At 39.9% G+C, this 18,400-nt stretch overlaps 1 protein-coding gene across 7 annotated transcripts in view; it reads right to left on the minus strand.

Moving 5' to 3' along the window:
- The window catches only part of ARHGEF28 (Rho guanine nucleotide exchange factor 28), a 373,409-nt gene that overhangs the window by 294,432 nt on the left and 60,577 nt on the right, over window positions 1–18,400 (minus strand). For all 7 annotated transcript variants that reach the window (XR_010726857.1, XM_066241314.1, XM_066241342.1 and 4 more), the window contains one exon: window positions 16,293–16,336. Coding sequence is in view for 5 of the 7 variants with exons in the window: in XM_066241314.1 (XP_066097411.1) it covers window positions 16,293–16,325 (33 nt within the window). In the remaining 2 variants the exon portion in view is untranslated. The remainder of the gene's footprint in view (window positions 1–16,292; window positions 16,337–18,400) is intronic.

An 18,400-nucleotide genomic window follows, 5' to 3' on the forward strand; every position in this document is an offset into this window, starting at 1 on the left:
TTCTTTTTCCCATAGCCAGTCTTAGATTGATTTCTCAGTTGGAGGAGGACCATACTTACATACAGCAGCACAATTTCCATTCACTTTTGCAAACTGGATCACTTTTTGTGTGGGTGACAGAGACAGAGAGAGGGACAGAGAGAAGGACAGACAGGGACAGACAGGAAGGGAGAGAGATGAGAAGCATCAATTCTTCATTGTGGCATCTAAGGTGTTCATTGATTGCTTTCTCATATGTGCCTTGACCGGGGTACTACAGCAGTCCAAGTGACCCCTTGCTCAAGCCAGCATGGATTACTTTTAACTTGAATTCAGCACTGTACGAAAATCTTTTCTGAGCCATTTCTGGGCAGAACATAGCAAAATGTAACCTATAATAATATACCAGTAACAAATGTGAAACAATGAGCACAAAGACAAGCAGAAAAAAAATGCATAAATCGGGATGACGTCAGAGTAATGGCGGGGTAGGAAGCGATACCGATAAATCTCCCCCAAAACTCAACAAGATCTTCAACCAGAAACAGAAAAACCTATACTTGGAGCCTCCAGATGCTTCGCAATACACCCGAAGGTATGGTCGAGTGAAAAATTGGCTAAATATATAACCAAACCCCGAAGGAAATAGGGAGTAAGAAATGCTCCGCCTTCCTCACTAACCTAAACAGGGCGGCTTTCTTTGGTAACTGTGAATATAGAAACTGAGGCGGGAAAAGGGGGTGAATAGATCCAGGCCGCGGCACAAACGGCCGAACCAGGCTGTGGCACGGAGATCCAAGCCGAGGAAAAACTGATCCTGTGGCAACCCGGGCAATACAAGCTAACACTCGTGCCAAACCCAAACAAAGAAAGACAAGCGGGGCAGCCATTTTACCCGATCTCCTGGTCGGTGCACAGTTAGTGGGTGAAAGATTTCTTCCTAAGCCCCGGGAGTGGGTGCCCGTGTTACCCCACAGAGAGGCAGAGTCAGAGGTCTTTCTGTGGACTGAAAGCAGAATCTCTGGGCAGCCCCAGCGCCCTGGGAAAGCTGCGCACGGGAGGGAGCGAGAACTAATTCCAACGGTGGAAATTTTCCGTGCTGGTGGGAGTTTCACTCAGAGGGAAACGCGGCTGGCCTCATATCCTGGACTGCACGCGCAGATAGTGAGTGATTCCTCCAAGTGCCTCGGCAGTGCGTGCCCATGTTATCACACAGAGGGGCAGAGTCAGGGGCCTTTGTGTGGGCCAAAGCAGAATCTCGGGCCGCCCCAGCGCCTTGCAAAAGCCACGCACGGGGACAGAGCGAGAGCCAATTCCAACGCTGCAACTTTTCCATGCGGTTGGGGGTTTCACTCAGAGCGGGAGACTGCTGGCCGGATATCCTGGTCTGCACACGCAGATAGCGAGAGTTTCCTCCAAGTGCCCCAGAAGTGGGCGCCCGCCTGTGTTACCAGACAGAGTGGCAGAGCCAGAGGTCTTTGAGTGGGCGGAAAGCCCGCCTGATTATGCTAGCAGCTCTGACTGACTGAGCCTTACCCAGAGCCCTGTGCTGAGTGGAAACAGAGTGGGGAATTACCAGCTCTTTGAGCCTCTTACTATCCAGGCAGAGGCAGCAGCAACCCCATAGCTGGATTATCAGGCTACTAATTGAGGAAGGAAAGACTAGGAGAAAGGCTACAGGAACACGGACTCTCTCACTGGAGGAGCCTATAAATGCTAATGAGCCTCGACTGCCAACGAGACTGAAGCACAATACACGACATCGCCATAGAGACTTATCAACTGCAAACCTCTACCTGAGCATGCCAAAGGGGCAGAACCCAGGGTACAGAGTCACCGACCAGGAAGAGGGAGAGAAAAGAAAAAGCAAGAAAATAACCTCTCAAAATCAAAATAATCTGCAGAATTTATAACCTATCCCATTTTATTATATTTGTTCGTTTGTTTATCCTATCTTCATTATTTTTTTTTTTTCTTTTCATTTTTCTGAAGCTGGAAACAGGGAGAGACAGTCAGACAGACTCCCGCAGGCACCCGACCGGGATCCACCCGGCACGCCCACCAGGGGCGACGCTCTGCCCACCAGGGGCGATGCTCTGCCCATTCTGGGTGTCGCCATGTTGCGACCAGAGCCACTCTAGCGCCTGAGGCAGAGGCCACAGAGCCATCCCCAGCGCCCGGGCCATCTTTGCTCCAATGGAGCCTTGGCTGCGGGAGGGGAAGAGAGAGACAGAGAGGAAAGCGCGGCGGAGGGGTGGAGAAGCAAATGGGCGCTTCTCCTGTGTGCCCTGGCCGGGAATCGAACCCGGGTCCTCCGCACGCTAGGCCGACGCTCTACCGCTGAGCCAACCGGCCAGGGCTTATCTTCATTCTTGATACTTTTTTTCCTCCTCCAATTTGGCCAATTAACTCTCTGCCGGTCTTACTCTCTCCTCTCCTTGAACTACACTACCCATAAGTGTTACATCTCCCATTATCTTTTCTCTCCTCTTCCTTTCTCTCTATGAGGGTTGCACTCCAAAACCCTTAACTCTCTCTCTCTCCCCCCTTTCTTTTTTCTTCTTTTAGTGGTTCCCTCTTTCTCTCTCTTTCTTTTCTCCCTCTATATTAGTTTCTTCCTTTCTCCTTTACATCTCCTCTCATTCAAACCTCAATAACAAACAAATTATCTTATCTGGAACTCAAACTTATGTTTGTGGCATTTTGGGGGGTTTCTACTTCATCTTTTTAACTCACTAGCAGTGTTCCCATCCCTGGCTCTCCATTTTATCTAGTTCTTATTCCACTAAATACAATAGTAATTTTTTAATTTGTCCCCCCATTTTTCTGTTTTCCTCTTATTCCTCTCATCATAACTCTTAGACAACCAACACCTAAAAGCAAATCATTTTATTCTTGACCCTAATTTTTTCCTTATTTGCTTTTTGTGTGTCCATACCCCCTTTTTTTTTCTTCTTTCTTTTTTTTTCTTTTTTTTTCCTTTTTTTTTTGCCCCTTTATTACTTTCCCCCAATTCAGGCCCTCCATCACAGGCATTGTTTGTTATAATTCACAGTTCACCACAAGATTTTCTCAAGAAAGAGGGGAGAGGAGAGGAGAGAAAAAAAGGAGGGGGGGAATAATTTCCTTTTTTAAAAATTTTTATTTTATTTTATTTTTCTTTATTTCATTATTAATTTTTTTAAAAAAAAAACAACTCTTCGATTTATTTTTTATTTTTTCTTAACTTTTTATTTTTTATTAAATCTCATTAATACTATCAACAAAACCACCCTCAGATGCCATTAAGGAAGAGAAAATCGAATATCATGGATACAAAAGAAAGAGAGGTAACACAGCTAGATGAGGAAAAATCTATGGAGAAAAAATTTAATATATTGGAAACCTTGGAGCTAAATGACAGAGAATTCAAGATAGAAATCCTAAAAAATCCTCCGAGATATACAAGAAAACACAGAAAGGCAATTTAGGGAGCTCAGAAAACAACTCAATGAACACAAAGAATATATGTCCAAGGAAATTGAAACTATAAAAACAAATCAAACAGAGATGAAAAACTCAATTCACGAGCTAAAAAACGAAGTAACAAGTTTGGTAATAGAACAGGTCAGATAGAAGAGAGGATTAGTGAAATAGAAGACAAGCAACTTGAGGCACAACAGAGAGAAGAAGAAAGAGACTCAAAAATTAAAAAAAATAAGATAGCCCTACAAGAATTATCTGACTCCATCAAAAAGAATAACATAAGAATAATAGGTATATCAGAGGGAGAAGAGAGAGAAAATGGAATGGAGAACATACTCAAACAAATAATAGATGAGAATTTCCCAAGCCTGTGGAAAGAACTAAAGCCTCAAGTTCAAGAAGCAAACAGAACTCTGAGTTTTCTTAACCCCAACAAACCTACTCCAAGGCATATCATAATGAAATTGACACAAACAAACAGCAAAAAAAAAATTCTCAAGGTAGCCAGGAAAAAGAAGAATACAACATATAAAGGAAGGCCCATTAGATTATCATCAGATTTCTCAGCAGAATCTCTACAAGCTAGAAGAGAGTGGACCCCAATATTTAAAGTCCTGAAAGAGAGGAACTTTCAGCCACGAATACTATACCCATCCAAGCTATCCTTCAAATATGAAGGAGAAATAAAAACATTCACAGATACAGAAAAGATGAGGGAATTTATCATCAGAAAACCCCCACTCCAGGAATTACTAAAGGGGGTTCTCCAATCAGATACAAAGAACAAAAAAAAAAACAGAGCCACAAGTAAAAGCTCCAAGAAGAACACAATAAAACCAAATTTAAACTGTGACAACAACAAAAAGAAAGAGGGGGAGAAGATGGAGATTAACAGTAGCAAATGACGATGGAGTGCAAAAGTACTCACAAAATAGTTCGCTACAATGAACAGGGTAGGGACCCTTTTCATTACTCAAAGGTAACCACCATTGAAAAAACCACCACAGAAGCACATGAGATAAAAAAGATAGCAACAAAGGAAAGATGTATGGAATACAACCAAATAAAAACAAAAGATAGAAAAACAAAAGAGAAGGATCAAACAAGACACAAAACTAACAGAAAGCAAGATATAAAATGGCAATAGGGAACTCACACGTATCAATAATTACACTAAATGTAAACAGATTAAACTCACCAATAAAAAGGCACAGAGTAGCAGAATGGATTAAAAAAGAAAATCCAACTGTATGCTGCTTACAGGAAACTCATCTAAGTAACAAGGATAAAAACAAATTCAAAGTGAAAGGCTGGAAAACAATACTCCAAGCAAATAACATCCAAAAAAAAGCAGGTGTAGCAATACTCATATCGGATAATGCTGACTACAAGATAGGAAAAGTACTCAGAGACAAAAATGGCCATTTCATAATGGCTAAGGGGACACTGAATCAAGAAGACATAACAATTCTTAATATATATGCACCAAACCAAGGAGCACCAAAATATATAAGACAGCTACTTATTGATCTTAAAACAAAAACTGACAAAAATACAATCATACTTGGAGACCTCAATACACTGCTGACGACTCTAGATCTGTCATCCAAACAGAGAATCAACAAAGACATAGTGGCTTTAAACAAAACACTAGAGCACCTGGATATGATAGACATCTACAGGACATTTCATCCCAAAGTGACTGAGTATACATTTTTCTCCAGTGTACATGGATCATTCTCAAGAATTGACCATATGTTGGGCCACAAAAACAACATCAGCAAATTCAGAAAAATGGAAGTTGTACCAAGCATATTTTCTGATCATAAAGCCTTGAAACTAGAATCCAACTGCAAAAAAGAGGAAAAAAATCCCACAAAAATGTGGAAACTAAACAACATACTTTTAAAAAATGAATGGGTCAGAGAAGAAATAAGTGCAGAGATCAAAAGATATATACAGCCCTGGCCGGTTGGCTCAGCGGTAGAGCGTCGGCCTAGCGTGCAGAGGACCTGGGTTCGATTCCCAGCCAGGGCACACAGGAGAAGCGCCCATTTGCTTCTCCACCCCTCCGCCGCGCTTACCTCTCTGTCTCTCTCTTCCCCTCCCGCAGCCAAGGCTCCATTGGAGCAAAGATGGCCCGGGCGCTGGGGATGGCTCTGTGGCCTCTGCCTCAGGCGCTAGAGTGGCTCTGGTCGCAACATGGTGACGCCCAGGATGGGCAGAGCATTGCCCCCTGGTGGGCAGAGCGTCGCCCCTGGTGGGCGTGCCGGGAGGATCCCGGTCGGGCGCCTGCGGGAGTCTGTCTGACTGTCTCTCCCTGTTTCCAGCTTCAGAAAAAAAAAAAAAAAAAAAAAAAAAGATATATACAGACTAATGAAAATGACAATATGACATATCAGAATCTATGGGATGCAGCAAAAACAGTGATAAGAGGGAAGTTCATATCACTTCAGGCATATATGAACAAACAAGAGAGAGCCCAAGTGAACCACTTAACTTCACACCTTAAGGAACTAGAAAAAGAAGAACAAAGACAACCCAAAACCAGCCGAAGAAAGGAGATAATAAAAATCAGAGCAGAAATAAATGAATTAGAGAACAGAAAAACTATAGAAAAAATTAATAGAACAAGGAGCTGGTTCTTTGAAAAGATCAACAAAATTGACAAACCCTTGGCAAGACTTACCAAGGAAAAAAGAGAAAGAACTCGTATAAACAAAATCCAAAATGAAAGAGGAGAAATCACCACGGACACCGTAGATATACAAAGAATTATTGTAGAATACTATGAAAAACTTTATGCCACTAAATTCAACAACCTAGAAGAAATGGATAAATTCCTAGAACAATACAACCTTCCTAGACTGAGTCAAGAAGAAGCAGAAAGCCTAAATAGACCTATCAGTAGAGAATAGAAAAAAACATTAAAAACCTCCCCAAAAATAAAAGTCCAGGCCCTGACGGCTATACCAGCAAATTTTATCAAACATTCAAAAAAGATTTGGTTCCTATTCTACTCAAAGTCTTCCAAAAAATTGAAGAAGAAGCAATACTTCCAAACACATTTTATGAGGCCAACATAACCCTCATACCAAAACCAGGCAAGGATGGCACAAAAAAAGAAAACTACAGACCAATATCTCTAATGAATACAGATGCTAAAATACTAAACAAAATACTAGCAAATCGAATACAACAATATATTAAAAAAATAATACATCATGATCAAGTGGGATTCATCCCAGAATCTCAAGGATGGTTCAACATACGTAAAACGGTTAACGTAATATACCATATCAACAAAACAAAGAACAAAAACCACATAATCTTATCAATAGATGCAGAAAAGGCATTCGATAAAATACAACACAATTTTATGTTTAAGACTCTCAACAAAATGAGTATAGAAGGAAAATATCTCAACATGATAAAGGCCATATATGATAAACCATCAGCTAACATCATACTAAATGGCACTAAACTCAAGGCTTTCCCCCTTAGATCAGGAACAAGACAGGGTTGTCCACTCTCTCCACTCTTATTTAATGTGGTACTAGAGGTTCTAGCCAGAGCAATCAGACAAGACAAAGAAATATAAGGCATCCATATCGGAAAAGAAGAAGTAAAGGTATCACTTTTTTGCAGATGATATGATCCTATACATCGAAACCCCAAAGAATCCACAAAAAGACTACTAGAAACAATAAGCCAATACAGTAAGGTTGCAGGATAAAAAATTAACATACAGAAGTCAATAGCCTTTCTATATGCCAACAATGAAACAATTGAGAACGAACTCAAAAGAATAATCCCCTTCACGATTGCAACAAAAAAAATAAAATACTTAGGAATAAACATAACAAAGAATGTAAAGGACTTATATAATGAAAACTATAAACCATTGTTAAGGGAAATCGAAAAAGATATAATGAGATGGAAGAATATACCTTGTTCTTGGCTAGGAAGAATAAGTATAATCAAGATGGCTATATTACTCAAAACAATATACAAATTTAATGCAATTCCCATCAAACTTCCAATGACGTTTTTTAAAGAAATAGAGCAAAAAATCATCAGATTTATATGGAACTATAAAAAACCCCGAATAGCAAAAGCAATCCTAAAGAAAAAGAATGAAGCTGGGGGCATTACAATACCTGACTTCAAACTATATTATAGGGCCACGACAATCAAAACAGCATGGTATTGGCAGAAAAATAGACACTCACACCAATGGAACAGAATAGAAAGTCCAGAAATAAAACCACATATATATAGTCAAATAATTTTTGATAAAGGGGCGAACAACACACAATGGAGAAAAGAAAGCCTCTTCAATAAATGGTACTGGGAAAACTGGAAAGCCACATGCAAAAGAATGAAACTGGACTACAGTCTCTCCCCCTGTACAAAAATTAACTCAAAATGGATCAAAGATCTAAACATAAGACCTGAAACAATTAAGTACATAGAAGAAGACACAGGTACTCAACTCATGGACCTGGGTTTTAAAGAGCATTTTATGAATTTGACTCCACAGGCAAGAGAAGTGAAGGCAAAAATTAATGAATGGGACTACATCAGACTAAGAAGTTTTTGCTCAGCAAGAGAAACTGATAACAAAATAAACAGAAAGCCAACTAAATGGGAAATGATATTTTCAAACAACAGCTCAGATAAGGGCCTAATATCCAAAATATACAAAGAAATCATAAAACTCAACAACAAACAAACGAACAATCCAATAAAAAAATGAGAAGAGGACATGAACAGACACCTCTCCCAGGAAGAAATACAAATGGCCAACAGATATATAAAAAGATGCTCATCTTCTTTAGCTATTAGAGAAATGCAAATCAAAATGGCAATGAGATACCACCTCACACCTGTTCGATTAGCTATTATTAGCAAGACAGGTAATAGCAAATGTTGGACAGGCTGTGGAGAAAAAGGAACCCTCATACACTGTTGGTAGGAATGTAAAGTAGTACAACCATTATGGAAGAAAGTATGGTGGTTCCTCAAAAAACTGAAAATAGAACTACCTTATGACCCAGCAATCCCTCTACTGGGTATATACCCCCAAAACTCAGAAACATTGATACGTAAAGACACATGCAGCCCCATGTTCATTGCAGCATTGTTCACAGTGGCCAGGACATGGAAACAACCAAAAAGCCCGTCAATAGATGACTGGATAAAGAAGATGTGGCACATATACACTATGGAATACTACTCAGCCATAAGAAATGATGACATCGGATCATTTACAGCAAAATGGTGGGATCTTGATAACATGATACGAAGCGAAATAAGTAAATCAGAAAAAAACAGGAACTGCATTATTCCATACGTAGGTGGGACATAAAAGTGAAACTAAGAGACATTGATAAGAGTGTGGTGGTTACGGGGGGGGGGAGGGGGGAATGGGAGAGGGAAAGGGGGAGGGGGAGGGGCACAAAGAAAACAAGATAGAAGGTGACAGAGGACAATCTGACTTGGGTGATGGGTATGCAACATAATTGAACGACAAGGTAATCTGGACTTGTTATCTTTGAATATATGTATCCTGATTTATTGATGTCATCCCATTAAAAAAATAAAATTATTATAAAAAAAAAGTGCATAAAAGCAGGAAATGCAAGTATAAAATCTACAACCACTCTATAAGATGCACCCAGTTTTTAGTCCCCAAGTTTTTTGAAAAAGGGTACATCTTGCCCTGGCCGTTTGGCTCAGTGGTAGAGCGTCGGCCTGGCGTGCGGAAGTCCTGGGTTGGATTTCCGGCCAGGGCACACAGGAGAGGTGCCCATCTGCTTCTCCACACCTCCCCCTTTCCTTCCTCTCTGTCTCTCTCTTCCCCTTCCGCAGCCAAGGCTCCATTGGAGCAAAGATGGCCCGGGCGCTGGGGATGGCTCCTTGGCCTCTGCCCTAGGTGCTAGAGTGGCTTTGGTCGCGACAGAGCAGCGCCCCGGAGGGGCAGAGCATCGCCCCCTGGTGGGAAGAGCGTTGCCCCCTGATGGGCGTGCCAGGTGGACCCCGGTCGGGCGCATGCGGGAGTCTGTCTGACTGTCTCTCCCCATTTCCAGCTTCAGAAAAATACAAAAAAAAAAAAGGGGGGTACATCTTATACATGGAAAAATACAGTATTAAATATTTCTGATAGCCACTGAATAAAATGTGAACTTTTACATCTCATTTGGAAAGCAATCCATTAAAATATGAAATGTGTATACCCTTCATCCAGCAATTCTATTCTTACAAATCTATTTCATCAAGACAAAAGTATCAATATATCATATAAAGACATATGGATATGGGCATCTAGTGAATAATTTTCATGTTTGCCAATGACCAAAACACAGTGACTACCCATCCACAGGGAAGTGGCTTCATCCACACTCATTCACTAAAAAGAATGAATTTGAGCTATACCTGATGATTTGAAGAAGTTTCTACAAAGTACTGCTCAGACAGAAAAGAAGATAGAGAAGTCTGCATAATATGACCCACATTTTTTCCATGATTTTATTAAAGCTTATATCTGTATTATATATGCACAGGGTAATATGAGCATAGAAAAGTGTGGAAATATGTACACTGTCAGTGCTTCTCAAACTCAGAATTACCTGAAAGTTGTGTTAAAACACAGATTGCTGGACCTCACCCTCAGAGATTCTGATTCAGTGGATCTGGAGTTAGGGTCTGAGAATGTCTTTCCAACAAGTTCCCAAGCAACATTACTGTTCCTGAGAGCAAGTGCACACTAGGTTGGAAGACAGAAAGAAAGGTATTCAATGGCGGAGGGGTAAATATTAATGAGATCTGTCCAAGATTATAAAGACAGCTTTTCCATATATTTCATTTTATGGAACTGTGTCTCTGTGGGTGTGTACACATAAGGAAAGTTCTTTCAAACATAAAATTTCAGGTGATTTTTTACTCTCCTTAATAATTTTACTTTTTTTTTTTTTTTACAATGGAAGGAGTGTTATTTAAATAACCACTTAACATGAAACTATTTCTATTGAGAACAAAATTGGGGGGAGCCTTTGGACCCAACAATTTCCCAAGAAAGAGATCTTTTGTTTTAGTCACAGCACTAAACTGGTATCTGGGGAAGATAATTTGTTTTATAACCTCCTTTAACAAAAATTTAAATTCAATTTAAAAAGTAATCAAGCAACACTCACCAGCAAAAACACACAATTTAGCTCGTGAATACAAAAATCTCTTCCTCTTTCAAAATTCAATCAAATACCCAGTCAGCAAAAATCTCTCCTTTCAAGCTCTACTTGCATCATTTCCTATCTCTTTTTATGTGCAAACTAGAAAATAACAAATATAAGACTAAAAGCAACAAACAAAATAAAAATAACGCATAGGACTTTCAAACTCCCAAGTGATGTCAAAGAGATTGATGCTATAAACATCTTAGCTCAGTTACACTAATTCTCACTGACACTTTTACAGTCTTTCACTCTTCTCATTAGCTTCATCACTCACTACAACTCTTTTTTTTGTTTTTTGTTTTTGTTTGTTTGTTTTGTATTTTTCTGAAGCTGGAAACGCGGAGGCAGTCAGACAAACTCCCGCATGCACCCGGCCGGGATCCACCCGGCACACCCACCAGGGGGCGATGCTCTGCCCATCCGGGGCATTGCTCTGTTGTGAACAGAGCCATTCTAGCGCCTGAGGCAGAGGCCATGGAGCCATCCCCAGCGCCCGGGGCCATCTTTTTGCTCCAGTGGAGCCTCAGCTGTGGGAGGGGAAGAGATAGACAGAGAGGAAGGAGAGGGGGAGGGGTGGAGAAGCAGATGGGCGCTTCTCCTGTGTGCCCTGGCTGGGAATCGAACCCGGGGCTCCTGCATGCCAGGCCGACGCTCTACCATTGAGCCAACCGGCCAGGGCCAACTCACTACAACTCTTAACTAGCTTCAAATACCATTCAACCTAAAAAGTTAGCCTAGATCTCAAACCAGAATGTATCTTTTCTATTGTAAAAAAACAAAAACAAAAAACAAAAAAACCCACCAGCCTGGCCTTCCAGAATGGCTCCTTTAGTGCCCATTTCAGTACAGATGCAGGAAGCTGCCCAGAGGCTGAAAACTGGGTTTGCAACGCTCACATCCCTAAGGTTTGGAAACCAATATGTTAAAACTCCAGCTTCTGTCCTGCCAATCTCTGCTTCTTCTCTATTTTATCAGAGTGAAGTGTTTCTCTTTTCCTGCAATGGCAACTCAGTAGACTCCATGGTTCACTTTCAAAGTTTACGTGCATCTATAGCTGAGTTCAGGAATATCTGTGCATCCCTGGTACTAAAATAGTCTCCTTCCTGAAGACGAGCAAAATAATTTGTCCCCCCAAAAGTGAAGAAAATAAATGTTTGTCAAAAAAAGCCAAATAATTCTACAGCACAACAGACAAAATCAGAGATTGAACCTCCCTCTGAAACAGGTTCCTGGGAAATGGAGAAAAGAATTTTAAGTTCTTGCTTTGTGCTCACAATGAAATATAAGACTACCCCGCTAAAACTATGTGGGCATAAGAAGAAACTTATTTGAAAGTACCACATAGAAACTAAAAACAAAGTAATGGAATTGAATCTAAAACTGTCCTGGCAAGCAGAAAAGGCAAAAACAAAAACAAAAAGACAGAAAACTTAAGTAGAAAATTTTAAAAGCATGCCTCCAGAATTCATATGCACCAGCAAGCCCCACCCCTCAAAAAGAAAGGACAAAACAGTCCAACTCTGAAATATCAGTTTTCTAGGGGGGGTGTAAAAAATAGTAAAAGACATAAAAGAATGAAACTTTAAAAAGAAAGTTGAAAGTTTTCTTCACAGATCCAAACATAATGTATAGGAAGGAAAAGGGTACTTAAATCCATTTATTTTTCTACGGGTATTAAGGAACTCTCTGTCATCTTTAGAAAGGATTTCCTATAGTGACCCAAAAGGAGAGACAAAAGATATTTTGACTCTAAGACTGTTACAAGAATTCAATTAAAACAGGTTATGCTTAAACAAGATAACACCGAAGGTCCCACCTGAGCAAGGTGATCTTTTATGAAGGGTGGGTAAAAGTTGGGGAATAATTTCAATTAATTTTGTTACTTCATAATCATTGCTCTATTTATGTGATCTAATTCTCCTTGAGATAAATATTGTAATTTATACTTTTAAAGCCTATCTTAATGAGATTTTCCCAATGCGTTACCATGTAATTATTACGCTTAGTATTTTCATAATTTTAAGATATTATCTCAATGTTATGGGTTCTTCACAATTTCTAGTTTTGTTTGGGTTCTATCTAAGTTATGTACTTACCAGAGTTATCATAATTTGTTTTCCCAAAAGAACCAGTTATAATAACTAAATAGGATTGATAGAAGTACTTGAAAGCATCAGAATTAAGAGATCCTATATAACATAATCAGTCAAATAAAAAAACCTATCATCCAATCAAATGCCAAAAGAACCTTTAATGAAATTCTACACGTATATATATATAATTCTGGAAGAAAAAACATATAAAAATGTCAATAATGCTTATCACTGATGACAGGGTTAAACATGGTTTTAATTTCTTCATTTTGCTTTTTTTAGTAGTATATAAAATTTAATATGAATTTTTAAATAGTAAGGGTTTTAAAACCAGTTTGTAGTAAACTAGGAGAAACTAGAAGTGACTGTCAGGCCCCTGAAGACAGACTAGCAGAGAGGAGGTCTGCATCCAGATACAGAAACAAGTCGCTGTACAGCTTTTGTGTCTGTTGGTTACACATAAATTCTGGAATTTGGTTTAAAACTTGTTTTCACTCTAATACAGTGGTCCCTTGTCTATCGCGGGGCTGAGGTTCCAGAACCCGCGCGATAGGCGAAAATCTGCGAAGTAGTGACCTTATATTTATTTTATTATTTATATATATTTTAAGGCTTTATAAACCCTCCCCACACTCTTATAAACCTTTCCCACACTGTTACTAACCTTTCCCACACTTATTTTGCTTATTTTACCGCAAAAATAATTAAAATAATAAATATATAAAGATACCCACGTACCGCAAAATCCCACAATATAGTAGGAAAAATCCGCAATACAAAATTAGATATATACAATTTAAAAATCCGGGATACAGTGAGACCGTGAAAAGTGAACCGTGGCCCTGGCCGGTTGGCTCAGCGGTAGAGCGTCAGCCTGGCGTGCGGGGGACCTGGGTTCGATTCCCGGCCAGGGCACATAGGAGAAGCGCCCATTTGCTTCTCCACCTCCACCCCCTTCCTCTCTGTCTCTCTCTTCCCCTCCTGCAGCCAAGGCTCCATTGGAGCAAAGATGGCCCGCGCGCGCTGGGGATGGCTCCTCTGCCCCAGGCGCTAGAGTGGCTCTGGTCTCGGCAGAGCGACGCCCCCTGGTGGGCAGAGCGTCGCCCCTGGTGGGCGTGCCGGGTGGATCCCGGTCGGGCGCCTGCGGGAGTCTGTCTGACTGTCTCTCCCCGTTTCCAGCTTCAGAAAAAAAATAAAAGTGAACCGCAATATGGCGAGGGATGACTGTGACTGTATACCCCCACTGACCTCCTTACTGATGAGGCCAAATAGTCAGATTGGCTTTAGGTCAATCTGCAATAATACTGACAGGAAATGTGAGGTGAAAAAAACAGGTTATGCCTTATCTATGTAATTAGAGCCAGTCATGTAGATATAAAATATAGATAATAATATATGATACCATCAGTTACACTTTACAGTATATTCCACTAAAAAACTGCCAAGTATGAGTGTAGAATTTTATTAACTTATTAAACGAGCCCTTCTAAATTTATCAGATTCCATCACGTGTCATGCTGCTATTTCCATGTCTTTCGATATAAAAAGTAAATTTGTCCTTCAAAACCAAATCAGCCTGACCTGAGGTGGTGCAGTGGATAAAGCTTCGATCTGAAAAGCTGAGGTCACCAGTTCTAAACCCCAGGCTTGCCTGGTCAAGGCACATATGAGAGTTGATGTTTCCTGCTCCTCACCCTCTTCTCTCTCTCTCTCTCTCTCTCTCTCTCTCTCTCTCCTCTCTCTCTAAAAATGAATAAATAAAATTTTTTTAAAGTATTTAAAAAGTATTTGAAAATAAAATAAGAAATAAAACCAAATCATGGTGAAATAAATTTGAAAGCAAATAATTCATGTTGTACCAGCAATGTTTATAAGTATTCTGAAGTGACAACAATATAAACCATTGTGAACAAAGTCACACATGCATAGGTAATGACAGCTATATCATGACTTCTGTCAGGGTGTGCAGCGTAACAGCATCTCAGTTTCAGAGATGCTAAAATAAGAAAATATAGTGCCTTAGAATTGATAAAATATATTAATGTTTTAACATTACATATTATCTCTAGGGGGTGAGCTTATAAGTAACTTATTTTCTTAACACTTGGGTATTTTCATTTTATTCTAATTAGTATGTATATATGATAGTAAAAAAAAATTGTATGTTTGTTTGGTCTGCTTAAGTCTCTTCTTTCCTTGGGCAATTGACTTTTCCCTAGTCTGATCATAACCTAATACATCCAAGTTCAATATAGCTGCACCAGTATGTTAATCAACCACAAATTTTATATCATGATTAGAGTTATGGATTAGTTTATCTGGTTTGAGGTAGGGAAGCAAGGTAGAATGAACAGAGCTGAGGAGGAAGAAGGTACAAAAATAAAGAAATAAAACTTTGAAGTACTTTACAATTTAGCCTTGGACCAGTCTTGTTTTAATCTTTAATTATGGCTGAGCCAAGCCTAACTGTCTATAGAAAGTATTACAGACCACTGGGAAACCCAGGAGGTGGTTTTATTACTCTGATATCCACTTATTTGATCATTTGTATTTTTCCAGAGAATACAGTAGGATACGTGCAGGGCGGCAGTGGGGCTGGGGGGGGGTGTGAGGGAGGGGCTACTTGGGTAGGGAAGTACAGTGAGAAGAAGCAAATGAATATATTTTAATTGACTGAGGCTTCTGATTAAAATTCTTCCAATCCCTTGATATTGCTCTATAAAGGATTAATTTGAATTAAAATCATATCCTTATTCTAGATCCCAAAGTCTTCTTAAGTGGATAACTAAAGGCCACCTGAAATAGCAGTCCTCCTGCACACATCCATACTCACACCCCCAACAACACAGGTTCCAAGAAAAGAGGTTTTGTCTGAAATAAGGACGAAGGGATGAGGAAGTCATCTGCCACTTTATTAGAGGAGACAATCTGTTCACTTCCACATCACACCCAGTATCTATTCTCAAGAACAGAATCCTTTCTCAACCCAGAAGGCACACTGACTGGGAAGCTCACCAGGCATCTGTCACCCAACCCCCATTGATCATATCTACATCTATATATATATCTATATCTATCTATCTATCTATCTATCTATATCTCCCAGTACTTTTACTTTTGAATTTCTATCTCATGCTTTTAATTGACACAATTATCACTGAACCTTTCCCCTAAAAGATACAAAAAACATATTCTTGGCTATTATAGGATATTATCATAAAATAATATATTCAGAAATCATATATGAATGAGTGAGTGCTTCCGAGTCCAGAACTTATACAGTTAAAAAGAAAACAAAAGTTACTCAGAGAAATAGAATTAAAATCTAGACTTTGGAACCAGGAGCCAAGCAGTTTTAAAAGGCTTTGTATAAATACTTAAACTAGACAGTAGCACTGTGTGTTGCTTTTCAAAAGCTTCAACTCAATAATGAGCAAAGCCTTTCTTCCCACTTCAGTCTCATGGGTTTCAAATCTAAGAAAGGGCCCTTAAACCTGAAGCCCAATACTTAGGAACTTACGTAAAGAGGTACTTCACTGCAGCTCAGCTCCATGGCTTCCGCATCTGCAAATAAAGAGAAAGAGCATTTACTGCAGGAGTCCCCATGTAACCAACCAACAGAGCTGTGTCCTGCCCTTCGGCTATCAACACTGTTGAGGGAGGAGCAACTCATTAGACAGAAAACTTGCAGACACAAAATTATAAAAGAATACAGAAACGAGATAATATTTGTATAAAATAACCCCCCTTTCTTATTTCATGGTAATTTCCACACATAAGGAAAAAACCTATCACCCCAGACATTATCCCATTGACTGCTTCCAGAGTAGAAATTATATTTCAAAAAGACAAGGAAAGTCAACATAAGCCTGTTACAAGTTTCACATTAATCGCTTGAATCACAGGCTTCTCTGAGGTCAGAACTTACTTTTGGCCAAACAAGGCAGGAGCCAATGGTGAAAAAATCATTCTACTGCAGATCTTAGAGAAGGCCGAATGTTTTAGTGTGGGGGAATGCAGATCACTGTCCCACTAACCAACCTCTTCACCAGCTTCACGCATCTCATCTGCCTCTGGGTGTGCCTACCCCTTTAATTCACACCCAGAAACCAGCTTTCAGCCTAGAAGAGGAGGCAGCACTATTCAAAAGGGGCTTATGGAAGAAAGTCAAATAGGTACCCACTTCCAGTTATAAAGCAAGTTATGGGGATGTAATGTACAACAGAGTGACTATAGTTAATAATACTGTATTATATATTTTAAAGTTGCTGAGAAAAATAGATTGTAGAAGTTTTCATTACAAAGAAGAAATTCTGTCACTATGTATGGTGGCAGGTGTTAACTAGCCTCAGTTTGGCAATCACTTTGCAATATATACAAATATCAAATCATTATACTGTACACCTGAAACTAATAAGATGTTGTGTGTCAATTATGCCTCAATTAAAAAAAACAGGGGTGAAGGGTTCATTGAACACTACTATGAAGCCCAGCCTTCTAGGAGCTCACAGCTGAACAAAAGAGACCTAAAGATGTAGAGAAAGTGAAGGGTGGACTGCAGGAGAATTCTGAATGGGGCAGACAGGGAGGCTCACCACCCCGTTCCCCTTAGCCCCCACCCCCGGAGAGAATAGAAGTGGGCCAGGGTTGTGTTCACCAGGCCAAGCCTGGCTCTGGTCCTGGGCTACAGCCCAGCTACAGTACTTTGGGGCCTTCTCTTAAGAAGGCAGGCACATAGCAATCCAAATTTTGTGACATTTAGTATAGTCATCCCCAAGAGGAAAATATAAAATTTCTGTACATTTTTATGAAATTCTTTAACTCAAGTTTTATTAATACTTTATATATATGCTGGCACTGGCACCCTCCTAGGTCAGAAGTTATTTTTCATGAGTCATCCTGAGAGAAAACTCAAAGGTCCTACAAGACCAAGGGGTCGACAAAAGAGCCCTTCTTTGGCGCTCATTTCAACACATTGTCTGTGTATCCACTGAAATGAGCTGATGGACGATATTCACTGATTTTTAATAAAAACTAACCTCACATATTGGATGAATGGCTTAAGAAGTCCAGGAAAATAACTTAAAATGAAAGATACTACTAACAACAAGAATATGACAAAACTGAGACTCCTAATTCTAACATGAATTGCTTATCACTATGAAATAAAAATAACGACTAATCTACGAGCAATGATCCCCCAAATTAAAAATGATCAAGAACTGCCTGACCAGGTGGTGGCGCAGTGGATAGAGCATTAGACTGGGATGCGGAGGACCCAGGTTTGAGACCCCGAGGTCACCAGCTTGAGCGCGGGCTCATCCGGTTTGAGCAAAGCTCATCAGCTTGGACCCAAGGTCGCTGGCTCGAGCAAGGGGTTACTCAGTCTGCTGAAGGCCCGCGGTCAAGGCACATATGAGAAAGCAATCAATGAACAACTAAGGTGTTGCAACGAAAAACTAATGATTGATGCTTATCATCTCTCTCCGTTCCTGTCTGTCCCTATCTATCCCTCTCTCTGTCTCTGTAAAAAAAGAAAGAAAGAAAATATTTTAGGCTTTCTAAAAATAAGTGTAAGCAATGACCTTTATTAACAAAGGCAAACTGCTTCTGATAGCCTTTAAGGGT

The sequence above is a fragment of the Saccopteryx bilineata genome, chromosome 1, assembly GCF_036850765.1.
Source record: "Saccopteryx bilineata isolate mSacBil1 chromosome 1, mSacBil1_pri_phased_curated, whole genome shotgun sequence".
Lineage (NCBI taxonomy): Eukaryota > Metazoa > Chordata > Mammalia > Chiroptera > Emballonuridae > Saccopteryx > Saccopteryx bilineata.